The sequence below is a fragment of the Aythya fuligula genome, chromosome 16 (genome assembly GCF_009819795.1).
Source record: "Aythya fuligula isolate bAytFul2 chromosome 16, bAytFul2.pri, whole genome shotgun sequence".
NCBI classification, from domain to species: Eukaryota; Metazoa; Chordata; class Aves; order Anseriformes; family Anatidae; genus Aythya; species Aythya fuligula.
Genome location: NC_045574.1, coordinates 16,243,550 through 16,261,663, shown reverse-complemented (window position 1 = coordinate 16,261,663; position 18,114 = coordinate 16,243,550). Strand labels below are relative to the sequence as shown.

At 39.0% G+C, this 18,114-nt stretch overlaps 1 protein-coding gene across 1 annotated transcript; it reads left to right on the top strand.

Annotated features, from left to right (window-relative positions):
- The first annotated feature begins 1,770 nt into the window (after positions 1 to 1,770).
- Positions 1,771 to 17,357, top strand: LOC116495867 (protein-glutamine gamma-glutamyltransferase 6-like). The gene is made up of 13 exons (XM_032198586.1): positions 1,771 to 1,777; positions 3,799 to 3,972; positions 4,200 to 4,439; positions 8,870 to 8,988; positions 9,611 to 9,739; positions 9,904 to 10,084; positions 10,293 to 10,428; positions 12,319 to 12,422; positions 12,502 to 12,744; positions 13,840 to 14,157; positions 14,836 to 14,999; positions 15,742 to 15,866; positions 16,877 to 17,357. The coding sequence occupies exons 1-13, from the start codon at positions 1,771 to 1,773 to the stop codon at positions 17,025 to 17,027; spliced, it is 2,091 nt and encodes a 696-aa protein (XP_032054477.1). The 3' UTR covers positions 17,028 to 17,357.
- Positions 17,358 to 18,114: the final 757 nt, after the last annotated feature.

Here is an 18,114-nt window from a genome sequence, read left to right as displayed (position 1 = left end):
TATGACACTGCAATACTTGAACAACAACTTATTAAGGAGGCAAGACAAATATGAAATTATGTTTTCCTTGGAAAGTTGAAGAACTGCACAGCAGTTTCAAGGCCATGGAACTAGGGAAAAGAAGGAATAAAATATTTTGAGCCATTTAGGATTATAGGTGGGTGGAATTGGGCTACGAAAAACACCTGTGACACTATTAAGTCATTAGTTACATAGGAACCACGACTGCTGCATTCCAAAGGGATTACAAAAGCAGCTGCTGATGCTTTGGTGTGGTGAAGGTGCCAACTGTCAGGTGTCAATTTGGGATGTAGGCCACTCTGAAAGTTTCTGGTGGCTTGGTGAACACTGCTGTGGGTGTGTCATGCAGAGGTAAAGGAGGTGGCTACTGCTGAGACAGAAAAAGTGGCCTCAGATTTAATTGCTTGTATGAGTAGCAAGGAAGAAGAAAGGAAATAGTCATGCTCCAGAGGGAGCAATGTGCAGTGTCTGAAGCAATCACTATAAGTACTGAACATATGAACTTAAGAACTGGTCGATGTGGTTTATCACTAGGGCTGCGTGTAAAGATCAAGTAACATCAGAGGCTTGTGGCTCTTCTGGTTTCCAAGGAATACGAATTAAGGATAAGAGAAGAAGACCAACTAAAACAGATCTGTACAGCAATCAAATCTGTTCAAGAAGATTTCTGAAACAAATTCTAAGAGACTGAACATCCCAGAAACTTCCAAGAAGAGGAAGGACCTCTGAGTTATAATGTAAGTGGAGATATACAAGGTCATAGCAGATATCATACTGTCAAATACGTAAGTGTTTTTCTTTCAAGACAGGGATATTCACAAAAAGATGTAAGAAGACTTTTTCTTTTTCTTTTTTTTTTTTTTTTTTAATCTGCCTTAGAACAATTGTTAGAGCTCAAGTTCTACTTGTTTTCTATTATTTCCTTTGTAATTGTAAAATTCAGACTACTTTGTTGTTGTTGTTGAAGTCTTTACTGAGTACTAAAACAACCAGTGGAACTGTGGAATCTTAACCAGATAATTATGCATCCCCACAAAAATGTCACTTTATTACCTGTACGCTTTTTAAGTAGACCTTAAAGTTTGCACTGACAGAAGCTACTTGTGCTCCATAGTTTTGCTTTTGTTTTGTTCTTAAGATTTTTTTATTTTTTTTAATAGATAATATGGAGCTGGCTAACAAATCAGGTAGACAGATATTTGTTCCAGGAGTGTAGGGGTTGAGTTAATTTGAGACAAAAAAAAAAAAAAAAAAAAAAAAAAAAAAAAAAAAAAACTCACAGTTGTTAAACAAAACCAGAAGTGACATGAACCAAACTGGAAGTTAGGTAATCAGGAAATGCCTCTTTTCCTTCATGTGGTTCATATGTCCCACCACGCTCCCTGTTTCCTCATCCCTAAAGATAACTTATTCATGGCACACCTATTATTCTTTGTAGGAAGTTCTACTTGTCTTGGAATCCAAGAGAATGCATTTCCTCTGAGTAAATAATTTTGGTATCTCCTCCCATAATTACACCCACGTTGAGCAGTACCATTGGCATTAGATTTACATATATTATAGTAACTAGTCAATTCATTTGACAAGTCTACAGGTATTAATAACAAGTGCTAAGTACCTGTTCCTTCTGTTGAATTTCAGCTGACAGCACAAAAAGCTTGCTGGCTTTTTTCTTTTTATGATTAACGTGAATTGGACATCCTTGAAGAACAAAGTAGAAGGTGTATGCAATTCACATAAGTTGAGGGAATGGCAGGTGAGTTCTGTATGTCATTTGCTTCCCTTCAGCAAGTTCTTTGTTCAGGACTGTTTCTTTAAGATATATGCCCCATAGGTATCTGCATAGAGATGTCTTATCTAGAGGAAATTTTATATTGTAATTTGTTCTTGCGTTTCATCTCCAGTATTTTGTTGTTTTTATCAGATCTGTTTGAAAGTAATTTTCAAGATTAGCACAAGATGTTGGGGGGGGGGGGGAGGAGAGGGAAAGGAAGAGAAAAAAAATCCCATTTCTTCAATGTCACCACACATAAATCTCGCTAAACTCTTTATTTTTAAAATGCTATTTCACACACATCATACTTTACACTAATTTTGTTAAAATAAAATAATCTATCTTAATGGAGCCGTGAGCATGGAGCCTATAGATGGGATTCAAAGAAGCACTGAAACCATACTCACGGAAAACGGTAGTAAGAATATCTCTGCTTAGTATTAACAGAGATCAAAATTAAGAATGACTGGTGACCTGAGCAATTGGAAAGCAGCTCTATCTTTTATTCAGTGATGAAAGAAACTTTTTCAAATCAGTTTTTAAAATGTTGTTTTGCGGGGTAAACAACAGCCTAATGCAGTTCCTGTTTGTCCAAGATATTAGTGCTAAAGATTGTCTCTCAGCCCATCAGAACTTACTCACTTTACTTCTATATGATCTTGGACTAAAAGAAAAAAATCCTTCTTTCTTGAATTATAGCGCTTCACTTTTTTGGCAGATTAATGAAGGAAAAAGACTGAAATTTAATTTAAAGGTTGTACATAAACTGTATTTTAATATGCAGTTTTATTGCTTCAGATCTGACTTAGTATTTCATTGCTGTGCTTTATGGTATATGACAGAGTTGGAAGCTTCTTTGAAGATCTCTGCCATAACACTGCATTGTGCCACAAACCTTAATCTGTCTCAATCCATCTGTTCTACTCATTTTTTTTTGTTGTTGTTTTCATTTGAGTTTCCTTTAAAATGGTAATGGTGGTGTCACCCCCTGCTCCACCCCCCAAAAAAAACTCATTGCATCTGTGATACTAGCACTAAAAAATTATTTTTTAGAATCTTCCCCAAGGTATTTGCAATACAATGCCCCAGATGTACTCTGTGGAGTCTCATAGGACAAACACAGGGCCTCTCAGAGCTTCTAAAGGCAGTGTAACTGCACCAGTTGGAGCATGGCAATAGAGCATGAGCAAGAGAAGGGAAAACACTCCTGGTAGGAGAATCATATAAATACTTGCTTTTATGTTGGCATAACATATATGCTATATGCATAATCATACGTGCTTAAATGCTAATACAACATTTAAGGCGGCAAATGCCACTTTGTGGGTTTTAGACTGTAGACCATGATAACAGTATGTAGGGAGACATTTGATATCAGAGAACTGCAAGCACACTAAGTCATCAGAATTCCTCTAGGCCATAAGGACAGGGTCTATGAGAATAGAAACACCAGCAGACCAGCTGTAACTTCAGATGGAGCTATATTTAGTCAGATGGCTTTCTTTGTCAAAAGCTCCAACGCATGTAAAAGACAGACTCTCTCTCACTATGTATCCTTCCCTAATGTAGGCCAGATGGCACCAGAATGTAAGCAGGAAAACACCTCCTAGTAGCCATTTCTAGAATTATAAAAATGCATATGTTGAAAATGTAGAGGGGCTGCTAGCCACCTTATTTGGTGCCAACTTTGAAATGACTCTGTTGTGCCTTTTTTTTTTTTTTTAATCACAGTCCACTGATAAAATAGTATCTTATACTGTATATGAAGTAAATGAGTTCTTGGTGTATAACAGGGCAGTAACAAAACCCAAGCACAGTTGTGTTTGTTTGTTTTTTTGTTGTTGTTGTTATTGACCACTAGACTTAATTTATTGGACCATCTACTCTTTATCCATCCTTTTTCCAGTAAAAGATAACTGCTGCTAGCAATCTCATTGTTCCACCTGGAATAAATGGCTTCTTTCCACACTGGCTACTTTTTAATGTCTTCTCTTATTTTACAGATCTGACACCAACACATATCAGCTGGCAGCCATCAGTAAACGCAGGTGCACACCATACTGACAGATATGCTAACACTGAGTTGACTGTGAGGCGAGGACAAGCCTTCACTATTACTTTGTACTTCAACAGACCAAAGCAGCCTGGGGAGAGCCTAGCCTTCGTCACTGAAATAGGTAACACTCCCTTAGCTTTCTCCATGCTCTCATAGAGCTGTAAGTGTTTATCCCTTTTAGCTTCCCCTTATTCTGTTTAGAAATTTGAATTTTCTTCATGTATTTCTAATACTCCCCCTGCTCCGCCCCCTCCCCCCCCCCCCCCCAAAGTGTGCTCATTTCAAGTGTGAGATTAATACTGAAACCACACTCTATAATGCAAATCAATCATCCCTTCTTTCTGGCAGGGCCATCCCCCTCAGAATCTCACCGTACAAAGGCTGTGTTTAACCTCTCTGAGGTGGGTGCAAGTGGCTGGAGTGCTGTCCAAGGATCCAGTGAGTCTGGCTACACTACTTTTACAATATCTAGCCCAGCCAATGCCATCATCGGCCGATACAACCTCATCCTCCAGGTAACCTCAGGGAACAAGATCTTCTCCAGATTCCTGGGGCAGTTTGTGATGCTTTTCAACCCTTGGTGCCCAGGTAGGTACTGATGCCGTAGCTCTTGAACGTAACTCAATTATTTGCTTTCTTATCTGCATGGTAATCTTGGTCCCTCAAGTTGTGTCTCTGGGGGCAGCAATCTTAGCCATGTGTTCACAGACCTGTTTTAACTGCATTAAAAATGCACCAGCCCTCCTCCCTTCCCCCCATTTATTATTTCATTAAAGGGAATGTGCTGTAGAGGTGAACATCAGACTCTTTCTTCAGGACTGAGCAGATGACTTTTTCTGTAGATGAAGGCTGAGAGACTTTCATAAGCACATGTACGTTTCAGAGCAAGCATACAGTGATGTCCTTTACTTGCACCTAAATCAAAGCAAGTCTGCTTTTGTAGATGTTACCTACAAAGATAATAGCTCAACTAGCATTATAAACTGATAGAGGGCTAGTGTGAGGAAGATTGGTATTTCCCATATCTTTCATCATGGGTTAAAAATGGACATCTCTTAGCACTCCTATTTTTTATTTCTGCAGCCTCGGCATATTGCATAGGAAATGCAAGTTCTTAAACTCTGATTTTGCATATACATGAAAGAAACCTAGACTAGCCCTAAACTATATCACTTTGGAGTTAAAGACTTCTTATCCAGACAACTGACTATACAGTTTACGTAAGAAGAGAGAAGTTACCACCATCATCTGCTGTTTTCTTCATGTGATCGGATGTTAGTCAGGGTCCACTAAGAAGTACGTCAAGAGCCAAGATTAAAAAATAAGAAACTGCTAATTAGTTTGGCATGTCTTGGAAGACAGAAAATATTTATATTGAGGAAACTCAGGCTGTATCTGCATGGACAGTCCTGAAGAAAAAAAGAAAAAGAAAACTTCTGTAGAACCTCCTGAAAAATCATTTGTTGCATAACTTCTAATTGATAGGAACCATGCTGCAGGGACATTAAAATTGTCAGTTTTTGACAGTGCTATCTGTAAGACCAGACAAACTGTTGCTAGAGGAAAAGAAAAAGGAAGCTATGACCTTACAATTTGAAGCTAATGATTTTGCAGAAGAGTCCTCCAGATCTATCAGACAGCACAATGACCACTGCCAAATAAAAAGGGAGCATCCTTAAAGTAAGATGTGGCTGAACAAGCTTCTGCGAAGCATAATAGCTCTCTGATCCTGACAGACAGGAACACGTTCGCTTTGAGGATATGTTACCACCATAAAGTAATTGTCACAGTAGAAAGGATATAGAAAAAAATATGTTCTCAAAGGATAAATGGCAGAAACAGTCTGTATATAGTGTTCCACATGGGAACTTAGTCACTAGACTGGAAAAGACAGGGATTAATTCATAAACTGTAGTATCAGTAAAGAACTACCTAAAACTAAACTGTCAGGACTATAGATGAATGGAAAAGCACTGGGTTAGAGAAAAGCTGCTAATGGATCTTTAAGCGCCATCTGAAAGGACACACTCATCAAAAGCTTCATTATTGATTTTGTTATGCTGGCAATAAGTGGCATTGTTCATAGACTGGGACGCCACAAAAATAACTGGATGACCTTAGGGACTGGAGCCCTAGAGAAGGGATAAGGTGGAATAATAGGAAAAAAGACCAGGGAGAAGTAAGAATTCCAATGACAGGCTCACCAGCTGGAAATCACGTGTAATGTGAAAGTACTTTTTAATCAAAGGATGAGAACCCCAGTGAAGTGGTTCTGAAAAAAGGCAAATGCAATATTAAGCTGGGTAAGAGGAAACAGTCCCTCTGATATGTAAATATTAATGGCATTGCACAAGGAGGTAGTGTGATCTCACTTGAAATATTCTCAGTTCATCTTTCATGAACAAGAATTATGAAGTATAACAAGTTCAGAGCAGGGTTACTATCATGACTGAACACAAGAAAAACCTTCTGGATAAAAGAACTACTTTTAAATTTTTAGTTTAGCAAGCAGAAAGCAATTCATTTCACAGGTTGTATATCTGAAGTAAGCACAGAATTTGGACACAGAAAACACTGATCTTCCTACAATGGTAATAAGCCTATAAGCTTAATAATTCAATTCAAGTATTTGTTTCAGACCTGTAGATAAAACAAAAGTGATGTTTCAGCATTAAATGTCCTTTTGAGACTTAAGTAAAAGCAAACAACTTCTTTAAGATACGTGCAAGCCAGCCTTTGATAATAATGCATTATATCCTGATGCTATTGAAGGAATGTACAGTCAACTACTAGAATAAGAAGCGAACAGCTAATCATGGAAACCATTTCCAGGTACATGAAGGAGAAGATAATCATCAGGAGTAGTCAGCATGGATTCACTAAGGGGAAGTCATGTCTGACCAAACCAATAAGCTTCTGTAATGAAATCACTAGTCTGATGGATGGGGGGTGTTAGAGGTGGGGGGGAAGTAGTGAATGTCATCTTCCTGAACTTCAGTAAGGTCTCTTAGACTATCTTTAGACTATCACCTATAAGATCCTCGTAGAGAAGCAGTTGAAGTATGTGAAGTATGGGATGGATGAACAGACAGTGAGGTAGATTGAAAACTGGCTGAACTGCCTGATCCAGAAGGTAGTAGTCAGTGGTGCAAAGTGTAGTTAGAGGCCATTAACAAGTGGAGTACCCCAGGTGTCAATAGTAGGCCCGATCTTTTTTTTTTAAACATCTTCATTAATGATCTGAATGATGGGGTAGAAGACACCCACAGTAAACTTGCAGAGAGCACAAAACTGGGAGGAGTGGCTGACTCACCAGATGGTCATGCTGCTGTCCAGAAGGACCTTGACAGACTGTAGAATCATAGAATCATAGAATATCCTGAGTTGGAAGGGACCCTTAAGGATCATCAAGTCCAACTCTTGACACCGCACAGGTCTACCCAAAAGAGGGAGAGGCAGGCTGACAAAAATCTCATGGAGTTCAACAAGGAGAAGCACAGAGTCCTGCACCTGGGGAGGAACTCCAGGCACCAGGGCATGCTGGGGGTCACCCAGTTGGAAAGCAGCAGAAAAAGACCTGGGGGTCCTGGCGGACACCAAGTTGGACATGAGCAGCAATGTGCCCATGCCGCTAAGGAGGCTAAAGGTATTTTTGGCTGCGTTAGGCAAAGTATTGTCAGCAGGTCAAGAGAGGCGATTCTTCGCCCTCTGCTCAGCTTTGGTGAGGCCACAGCTGGAGTGCTGCATCCAGTGATGGGCCCCCAGTACAAGAGCAACGTGGACATACTGCAGATAATCCAATGTAGGGCCACCAAGATTATCAGTGGAGCACCTCTCCTGCAAGGAGAGGCTGAGAGAACTGGGATCGTTCAGCCTGGAGAAGAGAAGGCTCAGAGGAGATCTCATCAATGCCTCTAAATACCTGAAGTGAAGGTGCAAAGAAGATGGAGCCAGGCTCTTTTCAGTGGTGCCCAGTGCCAGGACAAGAGGCAACGGGTGCAAACTGAAAGTAGACAGGAAGTACCGTCTAAACAGCAGGAAGCACTTCTGTGCTGTGCAAGAGATGGAGCACCGGTATAGGTTGCCCAGAGGTGTTAGAGACTCCTTCTTTGGAAATTTTTAGAATCCATCTTGACAACCCGTTCTAGGTATCCCTGCTTGAACGGGGGGTTGGACCAGATGACATCCAGAGGTCCCTTCCCCAATTTAAATTATTCTGTGAAATAAATTGCACGTTATTTTTACTTGCAGGGAGGGAAGGGAGTTCCTTATAAGAAGGCAAAGAAATTGATTCAGTAAAATAGAAAACTTATTTATAAATTATTTTTTTTTAAATCCTGAAGTTCCAGAAAATAATTTTAAATATTATGAGATTTTATATAGCACTAGCACTAAATAGATAGTGCTAACCTAAAGAGAGAAGAGTCTAACCTAAAGAGAGTGCTTTCATAGCAGCTACATACTGTGTCATAGACTAGGGCAACCAATGAACAACAATGAAAACAAATTGAATGGTTCAGCAGGATATCCTAATAACATTTCTGATAGTGCTTTGGACTCTTAAAACAATGTTAACATCACTAGAAAATAGAGTAAAATATCACTATCATCTGTATGATTGTTTTCAAATGTGTCTTCTGCTTGTAGCTCACTGCCTTATTGGAGTAGTTAACTTGGACATTTCTCTATCTTCTCCACAAAACTACAACATAAAGACAAGGAACACTTTTATAATATAAAAAGGCTACGCTAAAAATTGGGGGAAAGGGTCACAGTAATATACCATGCATTTCCTTCCCTCCCTCTGACCCCTTCCTCCCCCCATAAACAGTAACTAGTATTTTCACTGAAATGTACATGTCTAAGGAGTTATAGCAATAAGATACTGTTTTCCAAATAGTAAAGCTACTTCCTCATGTTAGGTCAAGATAAAGTTGTTTGTTTGTTTGTTTGTTTTTTTCCAAGATTACTAGTGTTCCCAGCTTTAAGTGTAAAAGCATGTCCAACTTTGTTTTCAGGTGATGCTGTCTACATGGCTAATGAAAATGAGAGACAGGAATATGTTCTAAATGAAAATGGAATTATCTTTGTGGGCAATGCAAAGTACATTGAAGCAAGAGGATGGTACTATGGACAGGTAAGCTGTAAGGAATTAATCAGGACTCTCATTCTGTCTCCAATATCATTTTCTCTTACCACTGTTTGCCTCTTTGATAAGTATACATATGTATACGGAAACTGGACAAACCTGGCTAGCTCTATTTGTGGTTTGCTCACTGCGCACCTTGTAGGACTTAGGTCTGAGAGATGACTTAGCACAGCACTGCAGCTAGGACTGACTTCTACACGTACCATGGGCCTCATCTGTGATCAGAGCATCCACAGTACGACTGAAAATATACTAACGTGGATCCAAGACACCCACTGTTTTTTAATGCAGCTACAATGGGCTAGAACCAACATTGATACAATTCCAATAACTGCAGACAGAATAAGCTTGCCAGATTCAGTTTTACTGCAGTCATTTTTTTTTCCTGACAGCCAAAAGACACCATGCCAGATTTCTGGTTTGTTTAGTTATCCCTAGCTTTAGCCAGTATTGCAGCGTGAACCAACCACACACTATCATCTTTGTGCCTCACTATTCCTGCCACTTTTGAGCTGAAATAGTTAAAAAATGAAGGAAATCAAATTGAATCTCCCCTAATTTTGTTAGCATAACTATTTATTTCTTAAACATTTCTCCTATCTGATCACAGTTTCAAGATCAGCTTCTAAACATCTGTCTCACCATGCTTGATCTGAGTCTGTACTATCGTCAGGACCCAGCCATTGATGTATCCCGAAGAGGAGATCCTAAATATGTGGGCCGAGTAATCAGTTCTATGGTAAGAAATGGACAACTTAGTCTAAACTCTACACACAGAAAGCAGTCTCTACCCCAGTGAGACTTAACCACCTGATCCTTGAGCAATGTAATTGAAAAAAAAAATAGATATGGTGCATTACACACAGCTGATTTTGCCCATTCTGTCCACTGGCCTATTTTTAGATCAATGGAAATGATAATGATAATGGAGTTCTCCTTGGAAAGTGGCAAGGAAGTTTCCATTCACATGAGAATCCATCCAGATGGGATGGCAGTGTGGTAATCCTCCAGAAATGGCGTCAGGACAACTACAAACCTGTTCAATATGGCCAGTGCTGGGTTTTTGCAGGTGTGATGTGTACAGGTAAGCTTTGAGAATAAAAGACTGTGGTGAAATGGAGGCAACACGTGACCTGTGGTTTTGTGAGAACTACAAAGCAATTAATTCTACAAGAGGAATAATGTTTTGAAGACTGCAAATGCTGAAGAACCACAACATATTTAGAAACAACTTTGTTTCTAAAATATTTGTAATCACTGGAGTTTTTTGTTTTGTTTTTAATGTATTTCAGTTTTGAGGTGCTTGGGGATTCCAACTCGTTTGGTTTCAAATTTTAACTCTGCCCATGATGTGGATAGAAACCTCAGCATTGATAAATACTATGACAGCTCCGGGAAGAGTCTTAACATCAGCAAGGATTCCACATGGTAAACTTAAGTTTTTGCATCTCACTCACAGTTAGAGAGAGGATTTATGAGATCAAAAAACATGAGCATTAGTAGCACAACAGCAACAGAATGGATATTTATTTAGATGTTTGTATTTGACCAGCCAGCCATTTGGAAAGAAACCATATTGCACAGATTTGGGGTAACATTTACTTCAGACAAACAAACAAACAGTTTTCTTGCAATCCCAGACCTCAGACTAGTTGCAGCTATTTAAAGAAAAACGTACGTTTCGTTTCCATTGAGAATGTACCAACTTCAGAGGCTTTGATTTATTTACCCTTAATCAGACTGTCCCTAATAATGCAGCTATGTACCTTCCATGATCCTAACTAGTTTACTGCTGCAATAACTTTTCCATTACATGTCCAAAGCCTGTGTTTCTCAGATTGGCCTGCCATTCTCCTCAGGGAGATAGGAGCCTCCCCAGGAAATTTTCCAGTACTTCTTTAGCTGTACCTTCCTTTTATGGGAGCTATAAGAGAGAACAATCCCAACACTCTCCAGACTTGATTACTGAGGCATCGTAGTCCAGTGCTGTAAACTGTAAAGTGATCTACGATCATGACTCAAGTCACAAAATTTGATTAGCCAAAGAAACTTTTTTGTATATTATACCATTTTATACTTTATTTACCCCCCAATTTCAAATTAGAACATGAATTAACTACAGCCATTTACCCAAGGGTATATGACATAACTCTGTCTTTTTGTGCTTAGCCAAAATTTCACTTTCACGTAGTGTTGTTTTTTTTCCCCACTGAGTGTATGTGGCTGAACAACATGGGAAAATTTTCCATTCCTTAACTTCCTTAAAAGCATTGGCCTCTGAACAATGCAGACAAAGCATCTTTTCTGGGTCCTCCTGTGACTTACAATTAACCAATCCTTTGTGCTATCCTGGAGAAAAGGAGGCTCAGGGGCGACCTTATCGCTCTCTACAGGTACCTCAAAGGAGGCTGTAGCGAGGTGGGGGTTGGTCTGTTCTCCCATGTGCCTGGTGACAGGACGAGGGGGAATGGGCTTAAGTTGTGCCAGGGGAGTTTTAGGTTGGATCTTAGGAAGAACTTCTTTACCAAAAGGGTTGTTAGGCCTTGGAACGGGCTGCCCAGGGAAGTGGTGGAGTCACCATCCCTGGAAGTCTTTAAAAGACGTTTAGATGTAGAGCTTAGGGATATGGTTTAGTGGGGACTGTTAGTGTTAGGACAGAGGTTGGACTCGATGATCTTGAGGTCTCTTCCAACCTAGAAATTCTGTGATCCTTTCCTTTGGCCTGTGGAACTCAAGGAGGTTTTAAACAGAACAAGAGAGATTCATAGAGAATAAGATGACTCATAACCATTAACCTAGTGGTCTCAACTGACTGCTAGAAAGCAGTAGGGCATATCATGGCAGGGGTCATTCAATTCACATACTCTTCTTAGCTTGTTTTTAAAAATTTCCTGCTGCACACTACTATAGATGCACTATTGTACTTTGTTAATATTCCATTTTATTCTATTATAGCTTTGTTAAATTTCTTTTAAAACTTAGCAACTCCCACATTTGAAGGTTACTGAGCCCAATCCCCAAATGTTGTCTATATCCACAGCCTAAATCTTTCATATCATTACAAAAGCAAGCTGTTGACTTCTGTTTGTTATTGTTGTGGGTTTTTGTTGTTTACTGATTTGTTTACTCACAGAGGCCTACATCTCAACAGCAAGCAGTGAATTTGTACTTTGAGAAAGGCAGTGAGTTGTCATCTCCGGACAGCCTGTATCACATTTTAGGGAATCTTTAAATACCACAGTTCCCTTCTTCTTTCAAATTGGAAGTTTGTATGCTTCTATATTACCACGCTTTCTAGACACTGTTCTTTGTCTCCAGGGACTATCATGTCTGGAATGAAAGCTGGTTTATTCGCCCAGACCTGGGAACACAATACAATGGATGGCAAGTTTTAGATGCGACTCCGCAAGAACAAAGCAAAGGTAACTGTATCATGACTTAATATTGCTTCTCCAAACTAAGCATGACTAATGAAGTTTGATGCTTTTTTTCATGTTATAGGATTATTCCAGTGTGGTCCTGCATCTGTCATAGCCATCAAAGAAGGCGATGTAGACTTGGATTATGACACATTATTTGTATATACAGAGGTGAATGCTGATTGCAACAGATGGATAGTATACAATGATGGAACTAAGAAAAGAGTTTATTGTGATACTGAAATAATTGGCAGGTCTATCAGCACCAAAGCTGTGGGCAGCAATTCCCGTGTGGATGTCACTTATAACTACAAATACCCAGAAGGTAAAGGAAGAGTTTATCACAATTCATCTCCTACAGAATTCTTGGCGGTAGGCAGCTAGGATGGGTAGCCTGTTTTGCTTTGGGCATCTCTAATTCCTTTAGAAAATATTTTCTACTTTCCTAATACAGTGTGTATTATATTTATGTTTTTGTATACTTGGTAGCTTCCTTGCTAAGGCACAGCACAAAATATACTCTAGTCTCTCACAGAAAATTACAAAATGAAATGTATACAGAAAACAGGGCTATAAATTATGTTTTAGTACCCAAGGCAGACAAATTCTCAAGCTGTCATACAAAGAGTGCACAGGACTGTAGTATGGAAGTTACAGATCGATAGCAGCTTTCCGGTTTATCTGGCAGATGGACTGGGACAACAATCAAACCTCTAATCAAAAGCTTTAAACTAGTCCTAACACTAGACATCTATCATCTCCCATATGACCACATACTCAGTCTCAAATTCTTCCCTGCCGTGTCTGTTCCAATACTTCATGTTTCATTTTGAAGATGCCACTATACTCTGCTCCCAAGAGTGGTGATTTACTTGGTTTCCCTCTCTTGCTAATACACCAAACTATGCTCTTTTGTGCTTCTGCTCTGACATCCAGCCATCAGCTAACAAGCTGTTCAGCTGTTGTGTGTTTCTACTCCCTGTAGACTCAGTCTACACAGTATTGGATTCTAGAAACAGAACTACTGGGAAACAGTAAAGGGAATAATTGCCATTCACCTGTACTTAGGAAAACAAAGCAGCAACGTTTAAAAAAAAGGCCTAGTCATGTTTGCAAGAATATTTTTATCTTCCCTTAAACACTCGCTATCTGTCTTTTCATAAGAGTTGAGGCTTGCCAATCAGAATCAGTGGCCATATTTCAATACTCCAGTCCACAAGCTTTTAGTGCAACCATATTTAATACAGAGGCTGGTTATCATCAGATTAGCAGAGTGACACTTATCACACTACTCCATATTCTGACCAAAGAAAAAGAAATCTTGCAGTACAGAGTTGACATCCTGTGTCATTCTGATAGTCTTTAAAAGTTCAATGGAAGAAAAAAGCCCGAATCTGACTTGGTTCTCTCCTTCAACTAGGTTCTTCTGAGGAAAGACGAGTTTACAAAAAGGCTCTGGCCAAGATATTTGGATCGAACATCACAGAAGGACACACTGAACCTCCACGTGAAAGATCTTCAGAGGCCGTTAGAAAACCTGGGATCTCTGGGAAGTTCAAGTTGGCTGAACCTCCAGTGTTTGGCAAAGATGTTACCCTTATCTTAATTCTCAATAACCTATCTTCTGACCACAAGACTGTGAAGGTGGACATGAGTGCATCAACTGTCCTGTACACAAGGAGAGCAGTGGCAGAGATCCTGAAGGCAACCGCATCTGTGGATCTCGGTTCTAAGCAAGGTAATCTTTGATATCCCCAAGGAGCCTATATAGGCCTCCTCTTAGCCATTAAAAATCACCTGAAGGCAACTGGAAAGAACAAATGTCAACATCATGTCTGTATCAGCCTCAGTACATTGACTTAGTCCATATCTTATCTTAGCAGCATTGTTTGACTATTTTACAATTATTTTCTTTCTCCCCTCTGAAAACATTCACTAGTTCAACCAGGAACTGAAGGTCCATGAGTTCTTACATAGAAGGCCACGTCTATATTATAGCAACAGAAGCAGCACACATGTACGTGTGTCTGTGGTCATTATGACATGTATAGGAACTCTTAAGAAATAAGAGAACTCTGATTTATGCTTTCTGGCACTCAACAAGCAATATGTTAATATAATAGAGTTTAACAGAAATTAACAGGGGCAAAAGTTAAAATTTACAGTTACTAGCCCCCACCCTATCACCTCTCCTCCGCCCAGCCAAGGTGGAAACTAGCCAAAACTACTATAGAGATCTTTTTCATCCCTAGCATCTGCAAAGAACACAGCCCCCCCCTCCCCCCCCCCCACCCCAAGAAACACAGAGAACACTCTTTCTTCTGTTCTCTTCTGTAATTTCAAAGAGCCTCACACTAACTCTCTCTTCTTTAGCATTCTTTGAGAATGTAATGGCTCCTAAATGTCTGAATTGCAGGAAAACATATCCGGTTAAAAATCCCTTATTCTTATTATGGAAAATACCTGACTACTGACAAAAGGATTCAAGTTACCGCTTTGTGTGAAGTCATGCACATGCATGGGGTAAAGCTGCTGGTGGAGAAGACAATCATTTTAGAGGACACAAACATTATCATTAAGGTAAACAATTTTCTTGTTGAGGTTCTAAATGGACAGAAAGAACTAAAGAGTCTTTGGAGCTCAGAACTTAAGATGAAAATTTGAGGATAAATGCATGAATTTAGACTGTAGTTTCAGATGTTGCTCTAAAATTCTGGATGCTTAAATGGAGAAAGTATGTTTTCTCAAAATGGCAGTATATGTGAGAAACCAGTTTTGATTCTGTGCTGGAATCTCCCCTGGTTCTTCAGAACAGCTGCTACCTTTCTTCTTTCCCAGACGTGTTCCACCGCTGGGAGTTTACAGAAATTGTTTTCATTCCATCTGTATTCTAGTTGTTGGCAAGCCTTTGTGTTGCCTTTAAACAATTTTGCCTTCTTCTCCTAAAGCACAGACATAAGCCCTGAACTCTAATTTATATTAGGGACAGTTTATATTGTTATAACACTTTAATCAATGCTGTGCCCAGAAAACCGGTTTCAACCCTAATATCAGACAGGTTTAATGAGATGTCTGTATAGTCAGTATTTTGTTTCACTGAAATTGTATATAGAACACTTGGCATGCAGATTGACAGCTCTATTTAGTAAATCCAAATCCAACTTCACATATTAGCAAAGGCTTACCATGCGTGAAATTCTAGTGCTCCTACAAATATCTTATTCACCTTCAATTAGAGATGCTCTGCTTACAGTTCAGCTGAGATCTGACTCTAGAAAAGCATAAAAGAGTGAATGATCAGAAAAGTGTCTTTGTCATTTAGATTCCTCGGCGGGTTGTACTGAATAAAGCTGCTACTCTAGAGATCTCATATGCCAATCCCCTCCCTGAACCTGTGAACCGCTGTGTACTACTAGTGACTGTGATGAATCAACAGGTCAAAATACAGTAAGTGAAAGCTGCAGCATTTACTCATTGCTTCTAATATGACTAATAACATGGTTAGTTTCTCAGTAAGAAAAAAAATCATGGTTAAATTGAATATATATATTCCATAATAAAGACAATTTCTGAAAATAAAAACACCACCAAATAAATATGTACTGAGAATTGATGATTTCTCAGTCACGTATTTTTTTCCTACCTAGGAACTCCTTCAAGAACTAAAAACTGTTAACATTCTTCTTGGGAGAGCATGTGTGCATGCCATATTCTTTTGTCTCTCTGTTAGATCAGCTTGGCTTTGCATTTCTGTTTTTATATACAATACCTTGATAGTACAACAGTAAGTCTGAGCTAGAGCAAACCAGTAGAACAGTGTCACAGTTTCTCTGATCTCAGCCTGAACAAGAAGTTGCTCTGTATTTCATTAATGTAGGAGAAAATTATGCCTTTTCAAGACATGACAGCAAGATGTTCTGTTACTTTTCTTTTTCCCCTCTAGACCCTGATTTTTTATGGGTTAACTCAGCGTTGCATACTTATTTTCTAAAGCCTGTTTTATTTTGAAACAGCCTGACTTGCTGTGGCTCTGGAAATATTTGGACATGATAACCCATAAAATACAGGAAACATAATTGCAGTGAAAAACTAAGCTGAATGGAGACACACAAAAAAAGGACCCTGGCCATGAGAAGAAATCATATTATTGCTAAAATGGATATGAGCCAAGCAGGCATCAAGCAGGGAACTGACTTTAACAATGTCTTCCTATTCTGAGTTTCTGTTTCAAACTTTTATCCAGCTCTAATATGGAAGCATGCTGTAGTGCTTCTAACTCCCATCATGCTATTCAAAATGAAATGATTGTGGTATTGTCCTCCCTCACTTCTTAGTCTGCACAAAACCTTAAGTAATTCTCAGAAAACAAAGTTGTGTCTGGAGTCCTGTTGGTTATTGGGAATCTCAGTGAAACACAATATAAGCCTGAATGAATTTATTTTTTGTTTTGTTTTCAGTCTGGCACGACTGGCACCAAGGGAGAGATCAAGAATTTATTTTGAATTTACACCTCGAAGGACTGGGCCCTTACAGCTGCAAGTAGACTTCTCTTGTGACAAATTTTCACATATTAAGGGCTTTGTAACCATTGCAGTAGCACCCATGTAATGTGATGGAATCAATCTCCTACTTCAGCATTAACATGACAAGACATTCTTCTTTGTATAGGGACAGTGACGACAGCAAGAAACTTCCCACAAAAATGAGTGACTTCTTACGTTACAATAGAATTAAGTTTTCTGCTTTTACAGTGCTTAGTTATCTAGTCTCTACCTGTATTTCTTTTTAGTCTTCTTGTCCAGAGAAATAAAACCCCTTCCTTGTAGAGATAGTTTCACTATTCTATCAAATCTACTCATTGTGTTAAGCTTCAGGTTTTGACTGTTCCATCAGATAATTAATGCAATCTTTGTAATCTCATTCTAATTGTCAGCAATAAAAAAAATATTAAAATAACTGTATTATTTTATAATGGCTTGTATATTCCATGAAAAATATTGAGAAATCAGAAAATTGAGGAAAGCTTTTTCCTGCATTTAACAAGTTTTATACCTTAAGAAATGGAACATTTCCCCCATTGATCATTTAATTTCTTTATTTTGTGACACCTGTACCTTTGTGAATGGGGGGAAAAAAGCCTACAAAGACTGAAAAAAGTAATCTTTCAGACCCATGAAACAGTACTTGTCTAGTCTGTAGGAATAGGCCTATAACAGAGCAGACAACCTATATACATACATATCCTAATCATTAACGTGACAGATTGCCACGCACAAGACAAGGAGAATCTGACATTAATACAGAAGCCCAGCAACAAAAGCTAACTAATGCTTTTTGCCCTCTATTGTAAGATCGCTAGAAACGAAGAACAGTTACCATCAAATCTTCCAAATGTAACTTCTTCACGAGCAGCCCCCACTTCACATTTCTGTCATAGCGTTCACATACAAATGGCCCTTTTCTGGGTTCCTGATCCTAACAATGCCAGGCACCAGATGTCACCAACAGCACCCTTTCAAAGAGGCTCAGAAATTCTATATTACCACAGCTAATGTAGACTCTCCAGGGAGAGCTGTAAAAGCTAATGGCTAACTGGGCACAGTAACTATCTAGACATACTTTAGAACTAGAGTGTGATGCAATAATGGTGTAGAAAAGTCTCTGCCAAGCTTGAGAATTTAAATTTGTTCTCTTG